Source organism: Acipenser ruthenus, chromosome 7 (assembly GCF_902713425.1).
Source record: "Acipenser ruthenus chromosome 7, fAciRut3.2 maternal haplotype, whole genome shotgun sequence".
Lineage (NCBI taxonomy): Eukaryota > Metazoa > Chordata > Actinopteri > Acipenseriformes > Acipenseridae > Acipenser > Acipenser ruthenus.
In genome coordinates, this window is record NC_081195.1 from 34,768,574 (window position 1) to 34,790,219 (window position 21,646).

General features: G+C 41.9%; 1 protein-coding gene across 10 annotated transcripts in view; it reads left to right on the plus strand.

Moving 5' to 3' along the window:
• LOC117414964 (ELKS/Rab6-interacting/CAST family member 1) overlaps positions 1-21,646 on the plus strand; it is a 374,494-nt gene that overhangs the window by 131,917 nt on the left and 220,931 nt on the right. For all 10 annotated transcript variants that reach the window (XM_059026821.1, XM_059026823.1, XM_059026822.1 and 7 more), the window contains one exon: positions 19,199-19,334. In XM_059026821.1, coding sequence (XP_058882804.1) covers positions 19,199-19,334 — 136 coding nt within the window. The remainder of the gene's footprint in view (positions 1-19,198; positions 19,335-21,646) is intronic.

Below are 21,646 nucleotides of genomic sequence, written 5' to 3' on the forward strand. Positions count from 1 at the left end.
AGCAGAAATGCTGTCTTCTCTGGACGTGCAGCCAGCAGTGGCAACGCAGGCAGTGACAATCCTGACAGCGGAAAGGCTGGCTCCTCTGGACCTGTAGTCAGCAGTAGCAGCGGAAATGCTGACAGCAGTGTGGTGCAGTCCAGCCCTGGCAACGCTGTCAGCAGCCATCCTGGCTCCTCCAGACGTGCAGCCTGCAGTGGACTCGGGCAGAGGTGGCGCTGGCAGCGGTAATGCTGACATCAGCGTGAGGTAGTCCAGCTGCCATTCCACCTCCACCTTCTCCGGGAGGGGACAGTTGAACAAGAAGTGCCCACACTCCCCGCAGGCTGGAGCCTTAATTATTTATTTAAGCACTTATCCAGTTCACGGCTCCAGCCACATTCCCACGTGTTTTTGCAGGGAGGATTTTAACTCCCTCTCTGCCACCCAATATCCCCCCCCCCCACACACACATCCCAGTGCCTCTCATTCATTCTGACATTAATATTTCACAGAATCGGTGTAGAGACCGCTCCCAGCACCACGTGGAGTCTCTGCAACATCATGTCAAGGCTGTGATCAGGGCAAGCAGGACTGTCCAAACACAGTATTAGGTAAAGGTCATAATAATGTGGCCCATTAGTGTATTGGTTACAGTACCAAAATTTTATGACACACGTCTCACAATATCTGCTAAAATCTCCATGTTTTCTGAGGCACTGCAGACATTAAAACAAACTATAATTAAAAGGTGAGCAAAGATATGTAAACTCAAAAGAAACAACATTTTATACATGATTTAATTAAACAACTTGTTAATTCAACAAAACTTTGTGGCCAGATGCTGTCTCTCTCCCCCCCCCCCCCCCTTTATTTCAGAATAATGAATATTATTATAACAATTTTTAACACAGAGGAGTATTTTAGAAATCTAAACATCTAATTATCGTGTCAAAGGAGGTAAAGAGGCTTTTATAATGGGTCTTTTGTAAGCAGAAATGAACATTACATTTAAGCATGGCGCTGATCAGACCCCTGTTTGGCGAAATGTTAGGTTTGTTTATGTAGTTTAAAAATTGCTTGTGTATTTCAGGCACAATGTACAATGGAGAGTACTGGGTGGTACGGTGTGTTCATATCCTGGCATCCTGCCTGCACACTCGGAAGCATGGTTTGATGTTCAACCAGGCTCATCGCAATAGAAACTGTTTGTGTTGGATTGTGTTAATGGGCAGCAACTCCTTTATATTATTGTGTCAAACTTTTGGTTTGACCTTTTAACCTTTTGACTGCCGCGTAAAGAGAATGTGTTCCTGCTGTGCCACGGTAAAAATGGCACCTTTTACATCACGCTTTCAAAATCTTCAGCTGACACACGCTATCGAATTGTTAATATAATCTAGGAGAAAACGGTGCAATGATAATAAATTCTAACAGGAAATCAGGAATGTGGAGCAACTGGGGAGTTTGTGACCTGAGTGTGTTGTCAGTTTAAGAAACTGCGCTGTCTAATCCTGATTGCTTGTATAGAATAAATTCCACTGTAAGAAAGATGACTTCTAGCATGTGTTTTACATTTTAAGGGTAATACTGCAGGTATGTTCTCAAGTAAATTGCTGTAAAACAATCCTCCGGTTTTAAACCCACCTCCATTAAACCTGGCTGGTTAGGACGTCTCTCAAGATTAACTTCCCAACAAGATCAAAACGATACCCCACGGGTCCAGACAGACGTGTACTATCATTAGTAGAAATGATTGTCTTCACACTGTCATTATACTGTCATTACTGCCTTTTTCTTTTTTTATAATACACTATGTTATTGTCACTGTAAACTGCCTCGAAGCAACCAGAACAGATTGTTCATAGGTTTTTGATAGACGTGTCTTTCTTTTTTTCAGTTGAGTGTGGGTTAAAAAATTCACCCATTGTAATGTAACTTGGCGTGAGCAGATGTCTTCACTTTGGAGCAATGCATTATTAGCATTCCTCGGCGGCTCCCTCCATTGTTTCATCCTCAGTGTTGAGTCCTTGAGGTCCGTGTCACTGCACACATGTCTACCGCGTGTCTGTTTTGATGAATCACCTCCATTTACTGCCCGTAAATCCACTCCAGCCAAGCATGACTGCACTGCACCCTCCCTCTGCCAGTAGCGCATCTCTGCTGGCCCGCCTGTCTGTCTGCCTGCTGTCTATTCACATGCCTTACAGTATGTTGACGGAACAGGTACAGATCTAAGCATTTTAAATCTATCAATAAAAGAAGGGGTGTTGTGAAACCCATCATCTCCAACAGACTCTGTGAGTCTAAAGTGTAAGTATGTAAAAAGACTTACAATTAATTAATTAGTTACTCAATGGCAGAATTTAGATCCAAGAAGCTGCATCAACTAGTAGGGATAATGTTGCAAGTACTAATGAAGGGGGTAAAAAATATATATATATATATATATATTTTTTTTTTCTAGTCTTGATTTAATATTGCTCCATTACGACCATAAGGTAGTTTTTTGTTTGTGGGTTTTTTTCCTTGCATTTTTGTGAACTCAGGAGGCCTCCTATAAAGAATGAGAAATATAAATAAAAAGTGCCTTCCTCTGTCTGTCTGTGTCTCTGCTGCCCCGGCCTGTGCCAGGGCTCTGTATTTATAACTGTCCTGTGGCTTCCGATTAACGGCGAATGCATACCATCAGCGAATCAGCGAGGAGCGGTGGTGCCCGGCCAAGGCCCTCTTGCACCACCAGGGATCCTCCCCACACCCACGTATAAAAGGTTCATTCTAATAGCTATGGAGTCGCTGCGCCACAGCCTGAAAGTCACACTTCATTTCATGGAAATTAACCATTTCTCTGAGGAGACCCAGTGCATTGAGTCAGGGAGCTGCAGTGCTCAGGCTTCCTCGTGTTGCAGGGAGGATATAGCTGGGTAGGCTGAGGTTTTAATGATGAATGTTTGTAGATACACGACTGTGGTCCCCAACAGGATTGGCACCCTCATGAAAAAACAGTTGTGCAAAATACCTGGAGGAATACTGGAATAAGCCAGTGATGGCTTGTGTTGTAAATGCACTGTAGAATGTTTCTCCAGCTTTGTTATGCTAAGGTAGGAATGCCAGAGCAGTATATCTTTATATGTATTGCAGGGATATTGCTTTAAGAGTGCATTCTTTGCTAATCATTTTATTAAAAGCTCGCTGTTTGCATTTTATTGGTGCCAGGAGTTTGCTAATGAATTGTATGTTTAGAATATTAGTTACGTCTTTGTGCATAAGACAACAATCTGAACAGATATACAAGTATAGTTACTGGTCCAATGGGGACGTGACTTATTAACTCTGGTATATATGTTGAGATTTACTATACCCTGCAGGAGATGAAATCCCTGGAGACCAGGAGGCGGTCGTACGTATGTTGTACATTTTTACATGCATCTTGATTGTGATGAAACTTGTTATTAACGTTATTTAGCATACGCTCTACTATTCTGCATGCTTTTGATATTAGTCATGGTCATAAACTTTATCTTCATACTGATAGCTCAGATCTTTCATTTACAACCTTGGCGGGTCATGTATGTTACTGACATACTTATTAATACCATCTAATCCTAATGTTTTTTAAACCTCCCCAATGCCGCCTTATATTGGCTGATTCTGTCCACAGTGCTGGTTGCAGGTTTTGTGCCCTGTTGTTGTACCGTTGATACACATCCTGTTCCATTTTGGGTCCCACCCATGGTTCTCTTCGGAAGATGCCGTTTTCTGTGCTGACATCCAAATAGCCAAGTTCCAACTAGCAAGCTCAGTTCAGACATACATAGTCACTCTCATACAATTTGATCTCTCCTGAAATTCCCTTGTATGTGTGATTTGGGTTTTTGGTATTCACATGTGCCTTTGTTGCATGTTGAATCCCCATTGAGTGTTTGTTAGTGGATTGTAAATTGGATGTAACCTACGGTGCTTTATATTCTATGTGTGAAAATCGTTTCTTTTTTAAGTTAAACACAATACTTACAGTTTCCATTGGTAATGTCTGAAACACTGTGGTGTATTTTTGAGGTTGAGGTTTCTATGGCAATAGCCAGAAGCAAAATGGCTTTAAATATCTCATGGTCAACTAAGACAACTGACCACTGACAGCAGACCATGGTGTCAACACAGGTATGTCAAGGTACTAGTTGATAATGTTAATAAAAGGGTCCACGAATCACCGCTTGGGTAGGGGAGTGGGACAACCAGGTTTAATAAAGAGGTCAGAGGCAACCGTGGTATTATGATCCTCCATAGCCGCTGTTTAGATCATTAAAATAGACCCTTGTCAGGATCTGTGACTCTTTGATTTTAATTGAGTAGAGTATCCCTTTGAGTACAGGTTGTCACAAGGTCATATAAAGTGTGCAGCTCCCTTTGAATCCCTGCTTTGTTACGGCAGATAATGGCTTTAGCTGTACAAATGACGAGCTTGCTGAATCCCATACAAGAAAAACAAGCCCCCCAGAAGTAAATTGTAACAACTTTAATGAGACGACAACTACAATAACACGCCGCAGCGAGGAAGGGAGGCAATAAATTCTCATGGAGCCAGCGGGCCAGCGAGTGGCCGGCCAAGAGCTGTATTTGTAGAAGCACAGGGCTCGCTCTGTGTGCGCCCTCGTGGCAGACACTTTGGCCTGGCTCAACAGTGGGCAGGTTGTGTTTGGCCTTGAAGGTGCTGAAACAACTCCCCAGCGTGTCGTTCGCCCCAGGAGGGAGAGTCCAGTGGAGGGAAAACAGACCACAAGTAAAAATGTTCATCTGGCCTTCGTCCTTTTCCAAAAACGCCTTTTTCTTCTCCGTCATTTACCTCAAGGCCGTTGTAGAAAGGGCTAGAAGTTCAAAGAGTCCAAAGACCAGTGGGCTTCAATTAATGTTACGAGTCTAGCAAGAAACACACAGCTTGAAGCAGTAACAATTAATGCTTTATACTATTTTAATTGGCAACTTTGTTCCAGCAACAGGGATGGAAATAAAACTCAGATTGCATGCAGTTTCACCCATTCCAGGTTTTAATACAAGCTTGATTAGCCACAGTGAATAGGTAGCAAGCTCAGCATGTGTTAAATTCATAGTGAAACCAGGAGTGGAACTCACTGCTATGCACTCCATTCCTGCAACAATAGCAGTTTTGTGTTTTCTACTGAAGACCTGTTTCTGTTAAAACAGTGGAAATGGTTCACATGTGATCTATAATGCTGTGTACAGTGCCGCTTGCACCTTTACTGGGGTGCTGTGTACAGTGCCGCTTGCGCCTTTACTGGGGTGCTGTGTACAGTCCCGCTTGAGCCTTTACTGTGGTGCTGTGTACAGTGCTGAATGCACCTTTACTGTGGTGCTGTGTACAGTGCTGAATGCACCTTTACTGGGGTGCTGTGTACAGTCCCGCTTGAGCCTTTACTGTGGTGCTGTGTACAGTGCCGCTTGCACCTTTACTGTGGTGCTGTGTACAGTGCTGAATGCACCTTTACTGTGGTGATGTGTACAGTGCCGCTTGCACTTGCGTGTGGTTTGTAAGTTCTGAAAAACCTCAAGCAGTGTTTAATCAATTCTTGATACCAACAACCCTTATTCCTTCAGAAAGTCCTTTCTCGTTTAAATTTTTTTTTTTGTATAGTAGTCTCTGACGAAGAGAACACCCCTCGGGAAGCAAGTGAAGTTTTTCTAGCCGGAGTTTTCTCTAAGACGTAGTTAGCCACTAGACAGTATGAATCAATAAATAAATAAATAAATACATATATTATTTGTCATGACGCACGTGCATCAACATATGAAATGAACTGAATAAGTAAAAGCAAAACAATAGGCAAGTAAACTATAATAATAAATACTAACATTAATAAAACTAAAGCAAAACAACACAGTCAAAAAGCTTAAATCGCTATGTGCTATGGAATTAGTTCCCGGGTGTGTTTCGGGCTATCACAATGGCATTTACTTAGGGTTAACTTAACGTTAATAAACTAACTGTCAAACTAAATTAACACCGCACCCCTACACACGTTACAAAATGCAGCAGCAATATACAAAGACATGCACATTATTTAACAGAATGGTGAAGCAACTTGCCAGAAAGGGAAACACCAAATTGTTTGGCGACTTGTGCCCGATTCAGGTTTTTTTTTTCAAGAGCTCGAACAATTTCTTGCTTTGTGTAGCGAGAGAAACAGCGGCACATTTCGCCGTTTTGTTTACATGCCATTTTGTAGCGATGAGGAGCACTCGTGGAAATCAGAATTCAAAACGAGGCAATGATATGGCAGCTGTTGTGGAAAGATTTAATAAACCAATCAGTATCCCTCAAGACACTCTCGCAATGACAAGGCGTTTTTTTACAAAACAGTACTGTATCAGTTGTGAACGAATCGCTGTCTGTGCCAAGGTGTTCTTTTAAGCGAAGTTCCTGTTCCTTTAGTCGGAGTATTTACAATGGGAGAAATCCATTTCACCACAAGGGTGTTCCCTTAGGCAAATTGTTCTCTTAGGAGGTGTTCCTATACACAGAGACTGTTGTATTACTATATATTCTACCATTTAGTGTTTTTATAGTTATTGAAGAAATTAATTTACGTAAATAGCATTTAATGTTATTGGCAATAGTAATATTTTAAAACTAGAAAAAGTAGCAAAAATTAACTAAACTTTATAAAGAAATATAACTGTACTTGTCTCTTACACTTCAATATGTAAGAGATGAGTAGATTAATCAAATATGAATTTATATATATATAGTTACTATCCAGACAGATTTGAGATCATATGTTTTGAGTTCTGCGATTTCTCATAAAATGTCTCACTTGGCCACCTTGGTTGTTAATTAGCACGTACTGCTGTTTTTGTAATGGGTTGTTTATTTTCCATTTGGGAATTTCCAAGTTTCATTAGCAGTTTCTATATTATTGGTTCATACCCGATGAATTCCCAACACTTGGACAGCCTTGCTTTGCTTTGGCTAAAATTGTGATTTAATGCAAAGATCTTTCTTTAATTTGGCGCTTGAACAAAACTGCATTCCTTTCCTCCAGTAGGGCGAGCTCCTACAACCTTTCTTTGTCATCCAACAATCACTTTCTTTCCAATGGGATGGTGACTCCCAGCCCTCCACACAGGAAGTCACAAGTTGACACATTTAGGAATCGTGTGGCTTCAGGCTGAGACGCTGTTTAATGTGTTTATGTCATTTGAAGCGATCTGTTTCTTGTCATGCCCTGCTACATGCACCAACCAGTGTTATCACACATATTGCCAATTTTATTATTATTATTATTATTTAATCCAAAGACAGATCGCACTGTTCCAAATTATGCCGCATTGCAAAGAAGTTGTTTTCCAAATGTGCCTGTTTAATATAGGTTACAAAATACTTTCTTTTCTGTACATTATACTACTTACATAAACAGAATACTCCATGAATATTCATAGAGCTGTGGTTATTTCACTCATGAGGATGGCTGTAAACAGGCCACTCAACCCCTTGGGAGCTCATCCTGGTTATTTGGATATCCTCATTCATAGAGTAATTACAGTCTTCTGTCAACGCTCATGGTGCATCTGTTTGCTATTTATTAAGAGAACCTGGAGAATATATATATATATATATATATATATATATATATATATATATATATATATATATATATATATTCATTCTGTTACATGAATAGAGATGTGCAAAAAAGGAAAAAAGACATTTTGGCAGTAGGCTGTAGTTGAAATCATTTGTTGTGATCTCTTATCATGGTTTCCTGAAGATATGTTTGTTGAAGTTGTCTGTTTTATACCCTATGTAACTTCTTTGTATCTTGGAATCCATGAATAGATGCATGTCCCCCTTCGAAATATCTAAGATTTTAATAAGCAAGCTGTATAAAAAATGGAGAAGTTCCCCAAATGAACTGTTTACTCCAAATGCAGTATATAGACACTTGTGACCGAACCCTACACCTGAGTGTTACCGAAATGACTTGCTGAAAAGGTAAACAACAACTTGGATTTGGCTTATAACTCATCAGAAAGAAAACTTTTAAAGTTATGAAAAGTGTCAACTGGAATCAAAAGTAGTTTTATTTGAAAGCAAGTTCAGCTTAAATGGTGCTCTTTAGATAGGTCACTTATAAACTTATAATAAGGTACCCACCATCTCCTAATGTTTGTTTTAGTGAGGGTGTGGTTTTGTTTTAAAATATCAGGTGGTTTGGCCTGCAGTGTGGCAGGTGTGCTAGGTGTGCTCTTCCCATATGTTTCCTCACTCCTGATTTGTGTGTACTTTAGGCCTCTTTTTATCTAGGCTGTTGAGAGGACAGAAGTAAAGCAGGAAGTGAAATCATAAAACTGGGATCACATGATATGCACATGTGAGCTGGCATTAGTCTTTGTTGGGTCTCAACCATGGTGGCATGCTGTTCAGTACTCTAGGCTTGCTCTTTGCATGACAGGGCATCTGTGTGTCCTGCTGTAATGGGGGCAGTTTTAGAAAGACAGTCTAGTAAAAAAAAAAACAAAAAAACTTCTGCTTTTGTCTGGTTTGTGCATACAGTAATTCAGAGTGGTTCCAGGTTCCTTTGCTCCAAAGTTGAGTTTATACAAAGTTTGTATATATCTAACTTTACCTCGGCTTAACTGGAGAATCCGAAGGGCCTCATTCACTAAACAGCGGTAACGTGTTTTGCACGCAGTAAGGTGCAGGAAAAGAACCGCATTTTAAATATAATGAATAATGTTAATGTGTGGAAATATATGCAAATCACGTCACAAATCCACAAGGGAGGTATTTGATATGCAAACCATATTCTCTTAAGGGCGCTAACTTTACTAGGGGCCTCAGCGTGTGTTAAAAGTACCGCTTATTGAAACCAGGTGGTGTCACAGAACCAGCAGAAGAGCTGCGCAGGAGAGCGAGAAGAAGAGTCAGGGAGAGAGTATTTCGGACCAGGCAGACGTTACTAGGGCTGTGTGAGGAGGGGGTAATAACTAGATGCACAGATCATACTTTATTTGCCTTATATGTAGGGTCCTGGAAAATTCACGATATCACAAATTAAAAAATATATATATGCCTCCCTATTGTGAAAAATATGCATTTTACTTTCCTTACAGTATTTTACATTCCTCTTCACCTCCCCTGTTCATTTCATACTTTTATCAAGTAGAAGCAGCGCTACAGCAGCTGTCCAGCATCAATGCCATGCATTTGGTTACTACGGCAACGGGGTCAAACAAATACAGGTTCATGACTGGTGAATTCCACATACTGTACAATGACGTAACATGCGAGTCAGAGGTGGGAAGTTTAAATTAGTGTTTACGTAGTATTGATTTATTAGCTTGCAGTGTATGATTTAACAAAATAAATGCAGACAGCTGACAAAAAAAAAAAAAAAGCTAAATTAATTTCAACAGAAGATCGCGTTCAGAGCTAAGAAAAGGGGACGTTGCATGCAAGAAAATCAAACTTGAAGTTCAGGCTAAACAATTACCGAACAAGCAGGTCACAATCACATGATTGTTTAAAAGGAGTACAGAAAGTGGAGAAACACGTAATGTCAACACGTCTGAATTAGTGGAAGCCTTTGTGCAGCCTTTAATGAAAAAAAATCCCTGATTGTTGAGCTGTGCCTAATAGTGACACACAGACGAGAGTATTTCCCTAAAGTGTCTTTTATAAAGAAAAACACAAAAACTTTGTTTTTTTTTTTCATTTCAGGTTTGCGGTTAACGTTTCTCTTTGGGATTAAAGGCAGCAAATAGTCTATGGGAATTACATATATGTTTTAAAGGTTTACAAAACTCAAAAATGTTGCTAAATATGTCATTCAAGGTTGTTTTTAAAAAAATCTGTTTTGTCTGCTTGTTGCTTCTTTTTTTTGCAGCCAACACAGACCATTTTAAACGACTCTTGTTTCCAGCAAAAGTTTGTTTCATTTTTAAGATTGTTTCAATAGCGACTCGAGTTCCAATGTTACAATGCACTCGTACATCCTCAGACAGTCTGGGATATATGAAGATTACGAGGCAGGTGTATATGCAACACTTTCAGCTATGTTAATATATTTATAACCATGTACTTGTGATTTTTAAGTAGGTTATGATTAAAATAGCTTTAAAATATACAAAAGAAGCCGTAAATGTCCAATAAATGAATGTACACAGAGTGCGAGTTGAAGTCCAGTCATAGATACAAGCAATCAAACGGCATCTAATGTTAAAAAAGCGACATTTCACCAAACACCTTTTGAAATGTAAATAGTGAACTTTTAATTGACTGAGCGAGTGCTCTGCTGACTTTTGATTAGTATTACAAAATATATCACAGGGAGAATGATCAAGTTGAACAAACACATTTTTTTTATTTTTTTTTATTTACAGAGTTAAACATAAATGTTTCATGAACAATTACTTTCTCTGCTTTGACTGTCTCGCGGGATGCTGTGATTTGGGACAGGACCCCCACCCTCCTCCTACGGAGCACATTTATTTTGTCCTCAATGTTTTAATTGAAGTTAATGTTCTCGTTGATTCAGCACCACAATGCCTTTCATAATTCCCACCACTTCTTCTGCTAATACATTTAGCTCCTAGTCTGTAAACTTTAGATTCCTCACTCTGGCCTTCTTGGTCGCTGTCACTGTGACAAACTTGTCACAATGACACAATGAAACCGTACTTCCCTTTTCTTTTGAGCGCCCTTATATACTATAATAAAGTGTGTGCAAACCTCAAGCATAATTCCGCGTGTTGAATTCCGCACGTTGTGACAACTTGCAATTGAATCATTTAGCTTGCTTTATTTGTGCATATAATTAGCTTAGTGAATAGAGCTACTGCTGGTTCATTTTTGCGCTGGGTGTGGCTTCCCCTGCCACGCGGTAGTCCTGCTCATTTACTGCCATTTAGTGAATGAGGCCCTAAATGCCTTTCTCATTTTTATGTAATGTAGTGTAGGTGGGTCTGGAAAGCTCATTCTCACATGAATACAGTGAAATAAGAAAAAGCTTTTCAGTGCCAGCACAGGATTCTCCAGACGAACTCAAAGCCAGGTAGACACATTTTTTGCATTGCTTTCATCAGTGTGCAGTACAGTATGCACCCCACCATCCTGGATCGCCTGCTCTCCGTAGGAAGATTACAGTTTGAGAGAGAGACTACGTCTGTACGGAAGGGGGTATTCTGGGCAGGACTGGGGGGGTCTACTGCTACACCAAAACGTTTGTCTACTTGATTCTTTACATTTTTACTTTAGTGCCAATCTTCCTCACCTTCTGTACATTAACAATAAATTCAGAAACATCTAGTATTTTTACATTTAAATCAGGCAGTAGACTAGAAGGCATAGTCAGATGACAAGATTTTGGAAATTACTGATTTATAGCTGCAAAACAGGACCAGCTCTCACAGTGAAAATATAAACTGGCAGTGACAAACAATAACAAGAAAAAAATGTGCCTAGAATGACTCGGATCATTTCATATGTACCGCTATGGCCAAAAGTTTTGCCTCGCCCTATAGAATTAACTAATGTTGCTTCATAAAGCCTGCTGAATAATGTTACATTAACATATTTAATTACATACCACTTTGTAGTTTTCCATATACTTAATGAAAATCTGACAAAAATTGAATTTGCCTTTTTTCAAAATCCGACATTAAATACTGTACTACTATTATGGCTTCCGGTAGACTTTTGCACATTATGTAGTTTCTTTGATTACAAGGTGTTAAATGAAAGATCAAAATTATGTTAATAAATTGTCTCAATCCTAAAATCGTAGGTGATGCAGAAGCTGTATATCCATATGTTAGTCAAGCTTAGATATTTGCATGTGCATACAGTGGTTATGGGTCAGGGTGATCTATATGTTCACGTTACTGAAGGCTCTAATATTGGGTTTACAGCCGTGACGGGGGGATGAATTGTTTTATTTTATGATCTGCTATTGCCCTCTAATACAATGGTGCAAATACCCCTCACCGTGAACTGTATCCACTTTAACAAGTGAGAAATCTGATGCGTTCCTGACAAATGTAACTGCTGAAGAAGTGGTTTGTAACAGGAAAGTGTGAAAATTGTCCATTTTTTTATTTTTATTTTGAGTACAGTATCACCTACCCCCTGACATTTTCACTGATATGGCCCTTCACATTTTTCTTGGTGAAACAAAACGATTTTATAACAAATACAAAATAAAAAGTTTGCAGAGATTTTCATCGGTCTGAGCAGCTGTTGAATGGCGGATCTCAGGAATCGAAACTATTCATGACTATTCTGATCCTGATGAAAACCGAACTGGCAAATGGATTTAGTTTTCCCAGAAAAGACTGCGGGGCGCTTGGTCTGGAATAATAGAAGTTGTCTTCTGCTCATTGTTAAAGGAAAGCTTTGTGCGAGCTGCCAGTGGTGTCACTCTCCTGAGACTGGGGGTTTGAAGCCGGCTTGTGGTCACAGTTTGTTGGTTTTCTTTTTCCCTCAAGTGCAATTTGCTATTTAACAAGCTTAAGAAACTGTGCACAGAATTGTACAAACAATTCAGGCGGGACTCCGTTTCTCACAGCTCTTGACCAGCCTGTGGCCGCGCTGCCAAAATCCGCTTCTCCCTAGTCTGACACATTTGTGCCATTACTCAAATTACTGGTGATCACACCCATAGACGGGCTGATTCAGTTACATGTACAAAGGTTGGACGAAAATAATGCCTGCAATATGCAGTGCAGAAGTTTGTGTAAATGTGCTGTACTTCACACAACTGATAACACTTTTAAGCAATTGACATCCCGAAGTAGTAATTAATGAAACTAGAATTGTAGGTTCTGCTATGTACTAGGAAATGGTACAGTGCAGTAATAATCCATTGTCATAAGATTGATGCTCATAAAAGACCTATAAAAGACCATATATTTCCAATAGGTATGCTATTGTTAATAGGTGTGGAAGTTCAATATTTCCACTGATGCATTGCTGTTGGCTCGTAGATGCAGTTTTAACATTCAAATTATTAAATGGCAACTCTCGCCAGAAGAGGTGAAAAAAAAATGCTATGGTTACCATGGCAGTTTAATGTGCATTGTCGTGATGTTATTTCTTGATATCAAAAGAGAGCATGGTGTGCCAACCATCGAGAGGAGAGGGCAGATTGGGAATGAAGGGGGTGGTGGGCACAACATTTGCCTGATGTTTAAGCAAATAATTAAGATTGGTATATGCTAGTAATCAAAATATTTGCCTACCAAGATAATCATAAAATGGTTTCAAAGCACAGGAATCCAACCTGCTCCCACCCCCTCTAAATCAGGGCTGTCTTCGGGCGTCTGCCTTTCCACCCACAAGCACAAAACAAATTGAACAAAATGATTTAATAATAATCTGGAGAGCAAACCAACGCGTTTCCTTAAACCTCTTGTGCTGTCAACAACACTGTCAAAAAGAGCAACTTTTATTCAAATCGTCCATTAAAAAGAACTGTTCTGCAGAGACATTTTATTTATATCTTGTCGTATCGCTATAGACAATTGGCTCCCAGATAGTGGGTTCTGTGCAAACTGATCTGAACAGTGGTGAATCTAAATACCGCCACTATGTATATATTACATTAGGACCAAACCTGGGATTTTACTTTTAAAGACAAAAATGCATTTAAGAGACTCACTTACACTGAGATTTTGGTTTTGTCAATTTATTTAAAACAGCAGTACCATTCAGAGCTATTGAATAGACCCCATTGTCTTTGGTACACAGTTGTGTCTTCTGCATTATACTCTGTCACCTTTTAATTATTGGTGTCTAATGAAAAAGTGTTTTTTCCCCAGTTTAACCTATCTGGGTTTACCTAAATGGATCACCGTTCAAATAAGCAGTCCATCCCACAAATGCAGTGGTTGCCCACAAATATACATACATTCTCACCAATGCTGAAAGACAGAACATTCATTTTAACAATGGTGACTGCCAAACTTGGATTCCAATGCAGTGCCCTTCCATGACTTCATAGACATAGACTGAGGCAGTACACAAGATGTGACGGTCTAGTTACTGTGTGAAAACAGCAAACCCTACTTCCCCAGCTTACTTGCTTAGCCTTTGCATGAAGACCGCAGATCTTTAAACCTTATTAATAGTGAGTGTCTGATATACTGGAGGGGTAACGCTTAGCTTTATAACCAAAGAAATGTAATTTTAAAGTTTTAGGTCTACAGCTGCAGTCTTTTTACCACAAGGTGTGGAGAGGCGGAGCAGCAGCAGCTTTGACTGAAACTCCAAGCCCAGCAGATGGCTGAACCTCAGAAAAACAACACAGCAAAACATTCCCAGTTATTTATGGCCTGTTAAAGCTATGTATTGCAGAGGGGAGGGGGGAAAGGCTATCGTCTCTATCGGCTATCCAAATGGGTAGGAACGTTTACAATTGACCTCTGTGAGTCAAATAATTAAAGATCTTAGGCAGCTGACTTTTTATATTTGTGAAAAAAAGAGGTGCTTGGGGAGGAGGAGGGTGGGGAGAGGTGTTGCACAGTTGGCTTTGCTAGCAAGTCAAAACATAGTAAGACAGGAAAAGGGCTGAGGAAGCATTGCAAGGGACATTCGGTTTGATTGGACCCAAACTAAAGCCTTTAATGTCAGTTTACCAGCCACAAAACACTCCCAGCGCCTGTAATTTCTCTCCCCGCACCTCCCCTCTGTGCTTCATACTCACTGCGGTGTGGTCGAGTTGGGCTGGAATCTGAAATAGATTTGTTCTTTCTTTCTGTCTCTCTCTTTTTCCCCCTCTAAAAATGCCTCCACTCCAACCCAAAAACCCACTGTGAGACTGGTAAACAAGTTTCACAGCAATTCAGACTCCCAAGCTCCACCTCCTTGAGAAACTAAGATTGGTGTTTCAAAAAAGGGCAGTTTCGTACTGAAGAAACATGACCCAGTCTAGTGGTGTAAGACCTAAGCCTTGTGTGTCTTTGTTGTGTTTTTATTATTAACCAGTCGTTTAGAATCTCAATATATTATACTGTCACTAGCTATGAGTACCTGCACAGCTATGTAATCAAACAATTGTTTAGTGCACCAGTGAAGCTTGGGTCTGGAGATCAGTTGTTTGCCAAAGTGCATGCACTTGATAAGGTTTCACACAAGGTGACAGTAATAGGGGTTAACAGGTTGTTGCTCCAACATCCATTTTTATTTAGAGCAAAAAATTGACATCTATCCCTTTGTGTTTACCTGGTCCTTCGTTATTGTCGCTAGGCAACACTCACACCTAACCAGGAGGCCTGACTGCTAATTAAGCTGAATCTTGACTTGGATTCCTTGCAAAAACAATGCTGAAAAAAATGAACAAGTGCATGCTTTGGCCATCATGGTGTGCAGAGATAGTTATTCTAAAATAAACCAGTGCATGCTTTGGCCATCATGGTGTCCAGAGATACGTTACATGATTTAATAACTAACTTTAAAGCTTGTTATTTAGCAGCGTAGTTTTTTTTTTATTTTTTTTTTTTATAGTTGGGGAGTTTGGAATGTTTCCTGCAGCTTTGAGCTCAGTGGAGGTCTTCCATCAGGCAAACTTTTCTGTGATGGTAAGGTGTGAAAAATGTAATCGCTTGGCACATATGGAACTAGTGTTTTCCGTGGAATAAGCATTTTGGAAAGGGTCCATGGAAATGTTAGCTTCAATAGAAGGCTGTCCATTGCAGAAGCTGTATCAGCTGTTTAAGAGCACTGCAGTGCAGTAGTATTTCAGAGAGCTCAGGTCTGCCACGTGCACAATAACTGCCTGGGTAATCAACTTTTTTATTGAAATCATCAGCATTTTGTCTCTGGGTACTGTGGGAAGATGAAGATTTTGGTTTACCAGAGCTGTTTATTGAGGCTACAACCTAAGCTTTAACATCTGGTGCCTAGCTAGCTTGGATATAATTAAATAATCTGTCCCATTGGATAGAAAGAAGGGATCTTTCCTTTATCTGCTGTCCCATTGGATAGAATTATTATTATTATTATTATTATTTATTTCTTAGCAGACGCCCTCATCCAGGGCGACTTACAATCGTAAGCAAATACATTTCAAGTGTTACAATACAAGTAATACAATAAGAGCAAGAATACAATAACTTTTGTTCAAGCAAGGTACAAGTGTGACAAACCACAATTCAATAATACAGCAGATAATAGTGATAGTTACATCAGGATATGATTAAATAGTGGTAGTTACATCAGGATGTGATTAAATACAAAGTACTACAGGTTAAACACTTGGCAGATTACAGTATTCTGAAGTACAGGATTAAATGCAGTAAAATAGGGGGCAGATAAGAGCAAAATAAAGCACATTTACATGAAGGGTGATAGTGTCCCAGGATACAAACAGAGGAGTTCTACAGGTGCTCTTTGAAGAGGTGAGTCTTAAGGAGACGCCGGAATGTGGTCAGGGACTGGCCAGTCCTGATATCTGTAGGAAGGACATTCCACCACTGCGGAGCAAGGGTGGAGAAGGAGCGGGCTCTGGAGGCAGGGGAGCGTAGCGGAGGTAGAGCTAGTCTTCTAGTGCAGGCGGAGCGGAGAGGTCGAGTGGGGGTGTAGGGAGAGATGAGGGTCTGGAGGTAGCTGGGTGCAGTCTGGTCAAGGCATCTGTAGGCTAGTACAAGAGTCTTGAACTGGATGCGAGCGGTGATCGGGAGCCAGTGGAGCGAGCGGAGTAGTGGAGTAGCGTGGGCGAAGCGAGGCAGAGAGAACACCAGGCAGGCAGCAGAGTTCTGGATGAGCTGGAGCGGACGGGTGGCGGACGCAGGGAGGCCAGCCAGGAGGGAGTTGCAGTAGTCTAGGCGGGAGAGTACCAGGGCCTGGACCAGGAGCTGGGTAGCATAGTTGGTGAGGAAGGGTCGGATTCTTCGGATGTTGCTCAGGAAGAATCGGCAAGTGCGTGCCAGAGTGGAGATGTGCTGGGAATAAGAGAGGCAGGGGTCCAGGGTGACTCCAAGGTTCTTAGCTGAGGAAGAGGGAGAGAGTGTGGTAGATTCCAGAGGAACAGAGATAGAGAGATAGGAGGAGGGGGAGGAGGAGGGAAAGAAAAGGAGGTCAGATTTAGAGAGGTTGAGTTTGAGGTGATGCGAGTGCATCCAGGAGGAAATAGCAGACAGACAGGTAGAGATACGGGAGGAGATGGTGGAGTCAGATGTGGGGAAGGACAGGAAAATCTGAGCATCATCAGCATAGAAATGGTATGAGAAACCATAGGATGCTATGAGGGGGCCCAGGGAGCGGGTGTAGAGAGAGAACAGGAGAGGACCCAAGACTGACCCTTGGGGTACTCCAGTTAAGAGAGGGTGAGGTGTGGAGGTTGCTCCACGCCAGGTTACCTGGTATGTGCGGTTGGAGAGGTAGGAGGAGAACCAGGCCAGAGCAGTGCCAGAGGTCCCCAGGTCAGCAAGAGATGATAGTAGAATAGAGTGATCAACAGTGTCAAAGGCAGCAGAGAGGTCGAGGAGAATTAGGACAGAGGAGAGAGAGGCAGCTCGGGCACACTTAAGTGAGTTAGTGACAGACAGGAGGGCGGTTTCAGTGGAGTGAGCAGAGCGGAAGCCAGATTGGAGAGGGTCGAGCAGAGAGTGGTTGGACAGGAAAGCAGAGAGCTGGCGGTGTACAGTCCGCTCGAGGGTTTTGGAGAGGAAGGGTAGGAGGGAGACAGGAAGGTAGCTCTGGAGGGAGGTGGGGTCGAGGGTAGGTTTTTTGAGGAGGGGAGTGATAGAGGCATTTTTGAAGGCAGAGGGAAAGATACCAGAAAGTAGAGAGGTGTTGAGGAGTGAGGAGATGAAGGGGAGTAGAGCAGGAGCAGCAGCTTGAAAGAGGTGAGTGGGGAGGGGGTCCAAGGCACACGTGGTGGGTTTGTGACCCTGGAGCAGGGAGGAGAGGTCAGAGTCTGAGAGGGGCAAGAAGGTGGAGAAGGAGGGCGAGTAAGTAGGGGATGTAGTGGGTGTAGGGGTTGGAGCAGGAGGGGGTGCGGGGGAGGGAGAGGTGTTAAAGAGTTTGCGGATATCTGAGATTTTAGAAGAGAAGGAGGCAAAGTCATCAGAGGAGATAGAGGAGGGAGGAGGAGGGGGGGGAGGGTTTAGGAGGGAGGAGAAGGTAGAGAATAGTTTACGTGGGTTGTTAGTGGAGGCTTGGATTACAGAATGAAGTGATCTTTCCTTATCTATTGTCCCATTGGGTATTGTGGAGTAAATGTTAAAAATGTAATGTTCAGAATGAAGTTTTCTAACCTTTCCATTTCTGTAAACCTTGATTGAGAGAACACAGTAATCTACTTCATTGGGACCTACTTGTACTTGAATTCTGGAATTGGTTGGACTGAACTGTTAGCCTGAACTTGATGAAACTGTGCCTGGGCTGTTGTTACGAGACAGTATTCCACATACTGTGAATGTCGGTCAGAGTGAGCAACTGACATGATTGGCTGCTATTGAGGGTTATAATATATGGTATATTCCTTAGGAGGTTATTTAGCATTTTTGTACTGACACCTGGTGGGGGCGCTATCAGCTCAGTGATGGAATGTTATTTCAGTTGATAATTGTGGGTCAGCAGACTGCCTGGAGAGAGTGCAGATCAAGTGAACCTGACTTGCACCGCTGGACGGAATTCAAAACAGCAATGCTGTTCGAAAAAGCACTGTTTGTTTGGAGTCATGAAATTTGTTATTTTTTTTTTATTCCTGCATGATGTATCCTAAATGAAATGGTCACATTGTCTTCAGCTTTATCTGCCACAGCCGCGTAAGTGTTGGGGGGGAAAAACCAAAAATATGTAATACGGGGACAGTGTTTTCCATTTTCTAACAGGGTCAGCTGCTCAGAGCTAAAAAAAATATAACCAAGAGGCTGCACGTGATTGTGACGTCCATCTGCCAGCTTCTCTCTTCTCTATATGAGAGTGGTAGGGTATGGATCTGATGCCACTGCCAGCAGGGCAGATGCATGAGAGTGCACCAGTAATGTCATGAACAAGGAGTCCCATCAGTCAGGCATCATTGGCAATAATATCATGTATTGTTCTGTTTAGGATGTTCTCTTGTTAAATTGGGCGGCCACGCCTAGTTGACTAGCTGCACCACACATCAACTTTATCTGAATTGGTTTAAAGACATTTTACACCTGAAACTAAGAGTCGAACAGTATTAACAAATATCCGACTTCTTTTCCCACTTTACAGGCAGATGAAGGACCAGAGCAAGAAGGTGGCTAACCTGAAGCACAAGGAGCAGGTAGAGAAGAAGAAAAACGCTCAGCTGATGGAAGAGGCTCGCAAGAGGGAGGACAACATCACCGAGAGCTCCCAACAGCTCCAGGTAGGCAGCGGCATTGATGAGCTCCCATCAGCTCGAGGTAGGCAGCGGCATTGATGAGCTCCCATCAACTGCAGGTAGGCAGTGGCATTGATGAGCTCCCATCAGCTCGAGGTAGGCAGCGCATTGATGAGCTCCCATCAACTGCAGGTAGGCAGTGGCATTGATGAGCTCCCATCAACTGCAGGTAGGCAGTGGCATTGATGAGCTCCCATCAGCTGCAGGTAGGCAGCGGCATTGATGAGCTCCCATCAGCTCGAGGTAGGCAGCGGCATTGATGAGCTCCCATCAGCTCGAGGTAGGCAGCGGCATTGATGAGCTCCCATCAGCTCGAGGTAGGCAGCGGCATTGATGAGCTCCCATCAGCTGCAGGTAGGCAGCGGCATTGATGAGCTCCCATCAGCTCGAGGTAGGCAGCGCATTGATGAGCTCCCATCAACTGCAGGTAGGCAGTGGCATTGATGAGCTCCCATCAGCTCGAGGTAGGCAGCGCATTGATGAGCTCCCATCAACTGCAGGTAGGCAGTGGCATTGATGAGCTCCCATCAGCTGTAGGTAGGCAGCGGCATTGATGAGCTCCCATCAGCTCGAGGTAGGCAGCGGCATTGATGAGCTCCCATCAGCTCGAGGTAGGCAGCGGCATTGATGAGCTCCCATCAGCTCGAGGTAGGCAGCGGCATTGATGAGCTCCCATCAGCTGCAGGTAGGCAGCGGCATTGATGAGCTCCCATCAGCTCGAGGTAGGCAGCGCATTGATGAGCTCCCATCAGCTGCAGGTAGGCAGAGCTGGTTTCATGGGATCTCTGTTACATTAATGGGAGCAAATTAAGTTCTGTAAATTCAGTACCTTACAGGAAGACACAAATTGTCCTGAAATCCTGTAAAAACCCGATTAAACCACATTTTCAGTTTGTTTAGATAACAAATCCTTATTACCTACCAAAAACAATTTTACTGCAAACTCTTTGTGGGTTAGGGAGTTTTTCCACCAATTTATTATTTTTTTTCATTCATGAATTTTGGTGAATTTACTGTTTACTGGAATCAATTGTATCTTGAACGGACTTGTTTTTAAAGCTTGTGAAAACATAGTAAGTTGATGCTTGACAATAGAAAATAGCTTTTTTTTAAATTATTTAAATTATTTTTTATAATATAGGGTTGATGAACAGACCGGGCTAAATCTAGGAATGACAAACAAGAGTATTTAGGCACTTCATTGCTGAGGTAGAAAGAAGGCAGCTGCAAGAGAAATTAAAAGGTGCAAAGCTCCTGTCAGTGATGTCAGATGGTTCAACCGATAGCACTGTCATAGAAGAGGAGCTAGTATATGTACGATTCTGCCAGAAAGGGCTGGTGACTGTGCAGTGTGTGCGCATGCAGTCTGTGGAGAGGGCAGATGTCCAACACATCTCAGAAGCTATTTCTTCACTCATGATGCAGATTGTTTCAGACCCTGTTGAGACTGCTCATAAATGTTGCTTGTTTTTGCATTTTCGTCGTTGCCCCCCGGAACGATGTTGGCTGGTAAAATGTCTGTGTGGCCGGTGCATTTTTCCATCCACTAGCCATGGTGGCTAGTGCACGGAAAAGTTAATTTCAAGCCTTGACTCACCCTGCGCACCATGCGGCTGTGCTTCTACCAGGTGCTTCCACCATCTTTAACATTTTCCAGAAACAATTTTTTTAATAGTAATAAGCAACATTTGTTTGTTTTATTTCCCCACTGCAGCCTGTTGGTTAAGTGAGTACGGTTCATTGCACACTGACAACTCAGTAAGCCTTTAATCTGGTATATTGTTATACATTCAGTTTTTGGACAAACGCATTAGACACAAGTTTTCCAAACCTCCAGATTTCTCAGTGGGCAGGACTCAAGAATCTTTTACCACAAAGTGCTGAGATATAAAATCCTCTCTCGAAAAATCCTCCTTCACTTTCAGTACACTCAAAACTATTCCAGCACCCCTGATAGCACGTGATACTTTGTGGTGGGGCATATGTTGCCCATTTTACAATTAATAGATAATCAGCTCCTCCTTTAACACATGCCAATGATTTTAATGAGCAAGATGTTCCAAAAGTGCAGTGGCATCAATTTAATCTCCATGCAGAATGACGGGGAGATATTTGTCATTCATTACAGCCCAAGTGTAAAACAAATATAAAAAAGGTGATTCAAAGTGTATTACCTTATGCAGCAGCAGATGCTGCAGGACCACAATGCCCAAAGCTTATATTGTATTTCTTGATTGCCCTGGACTGACCGCTTTAACAGCCTGTCCCTGAGCACCGCAGCCAATCTCCCCAGAGTT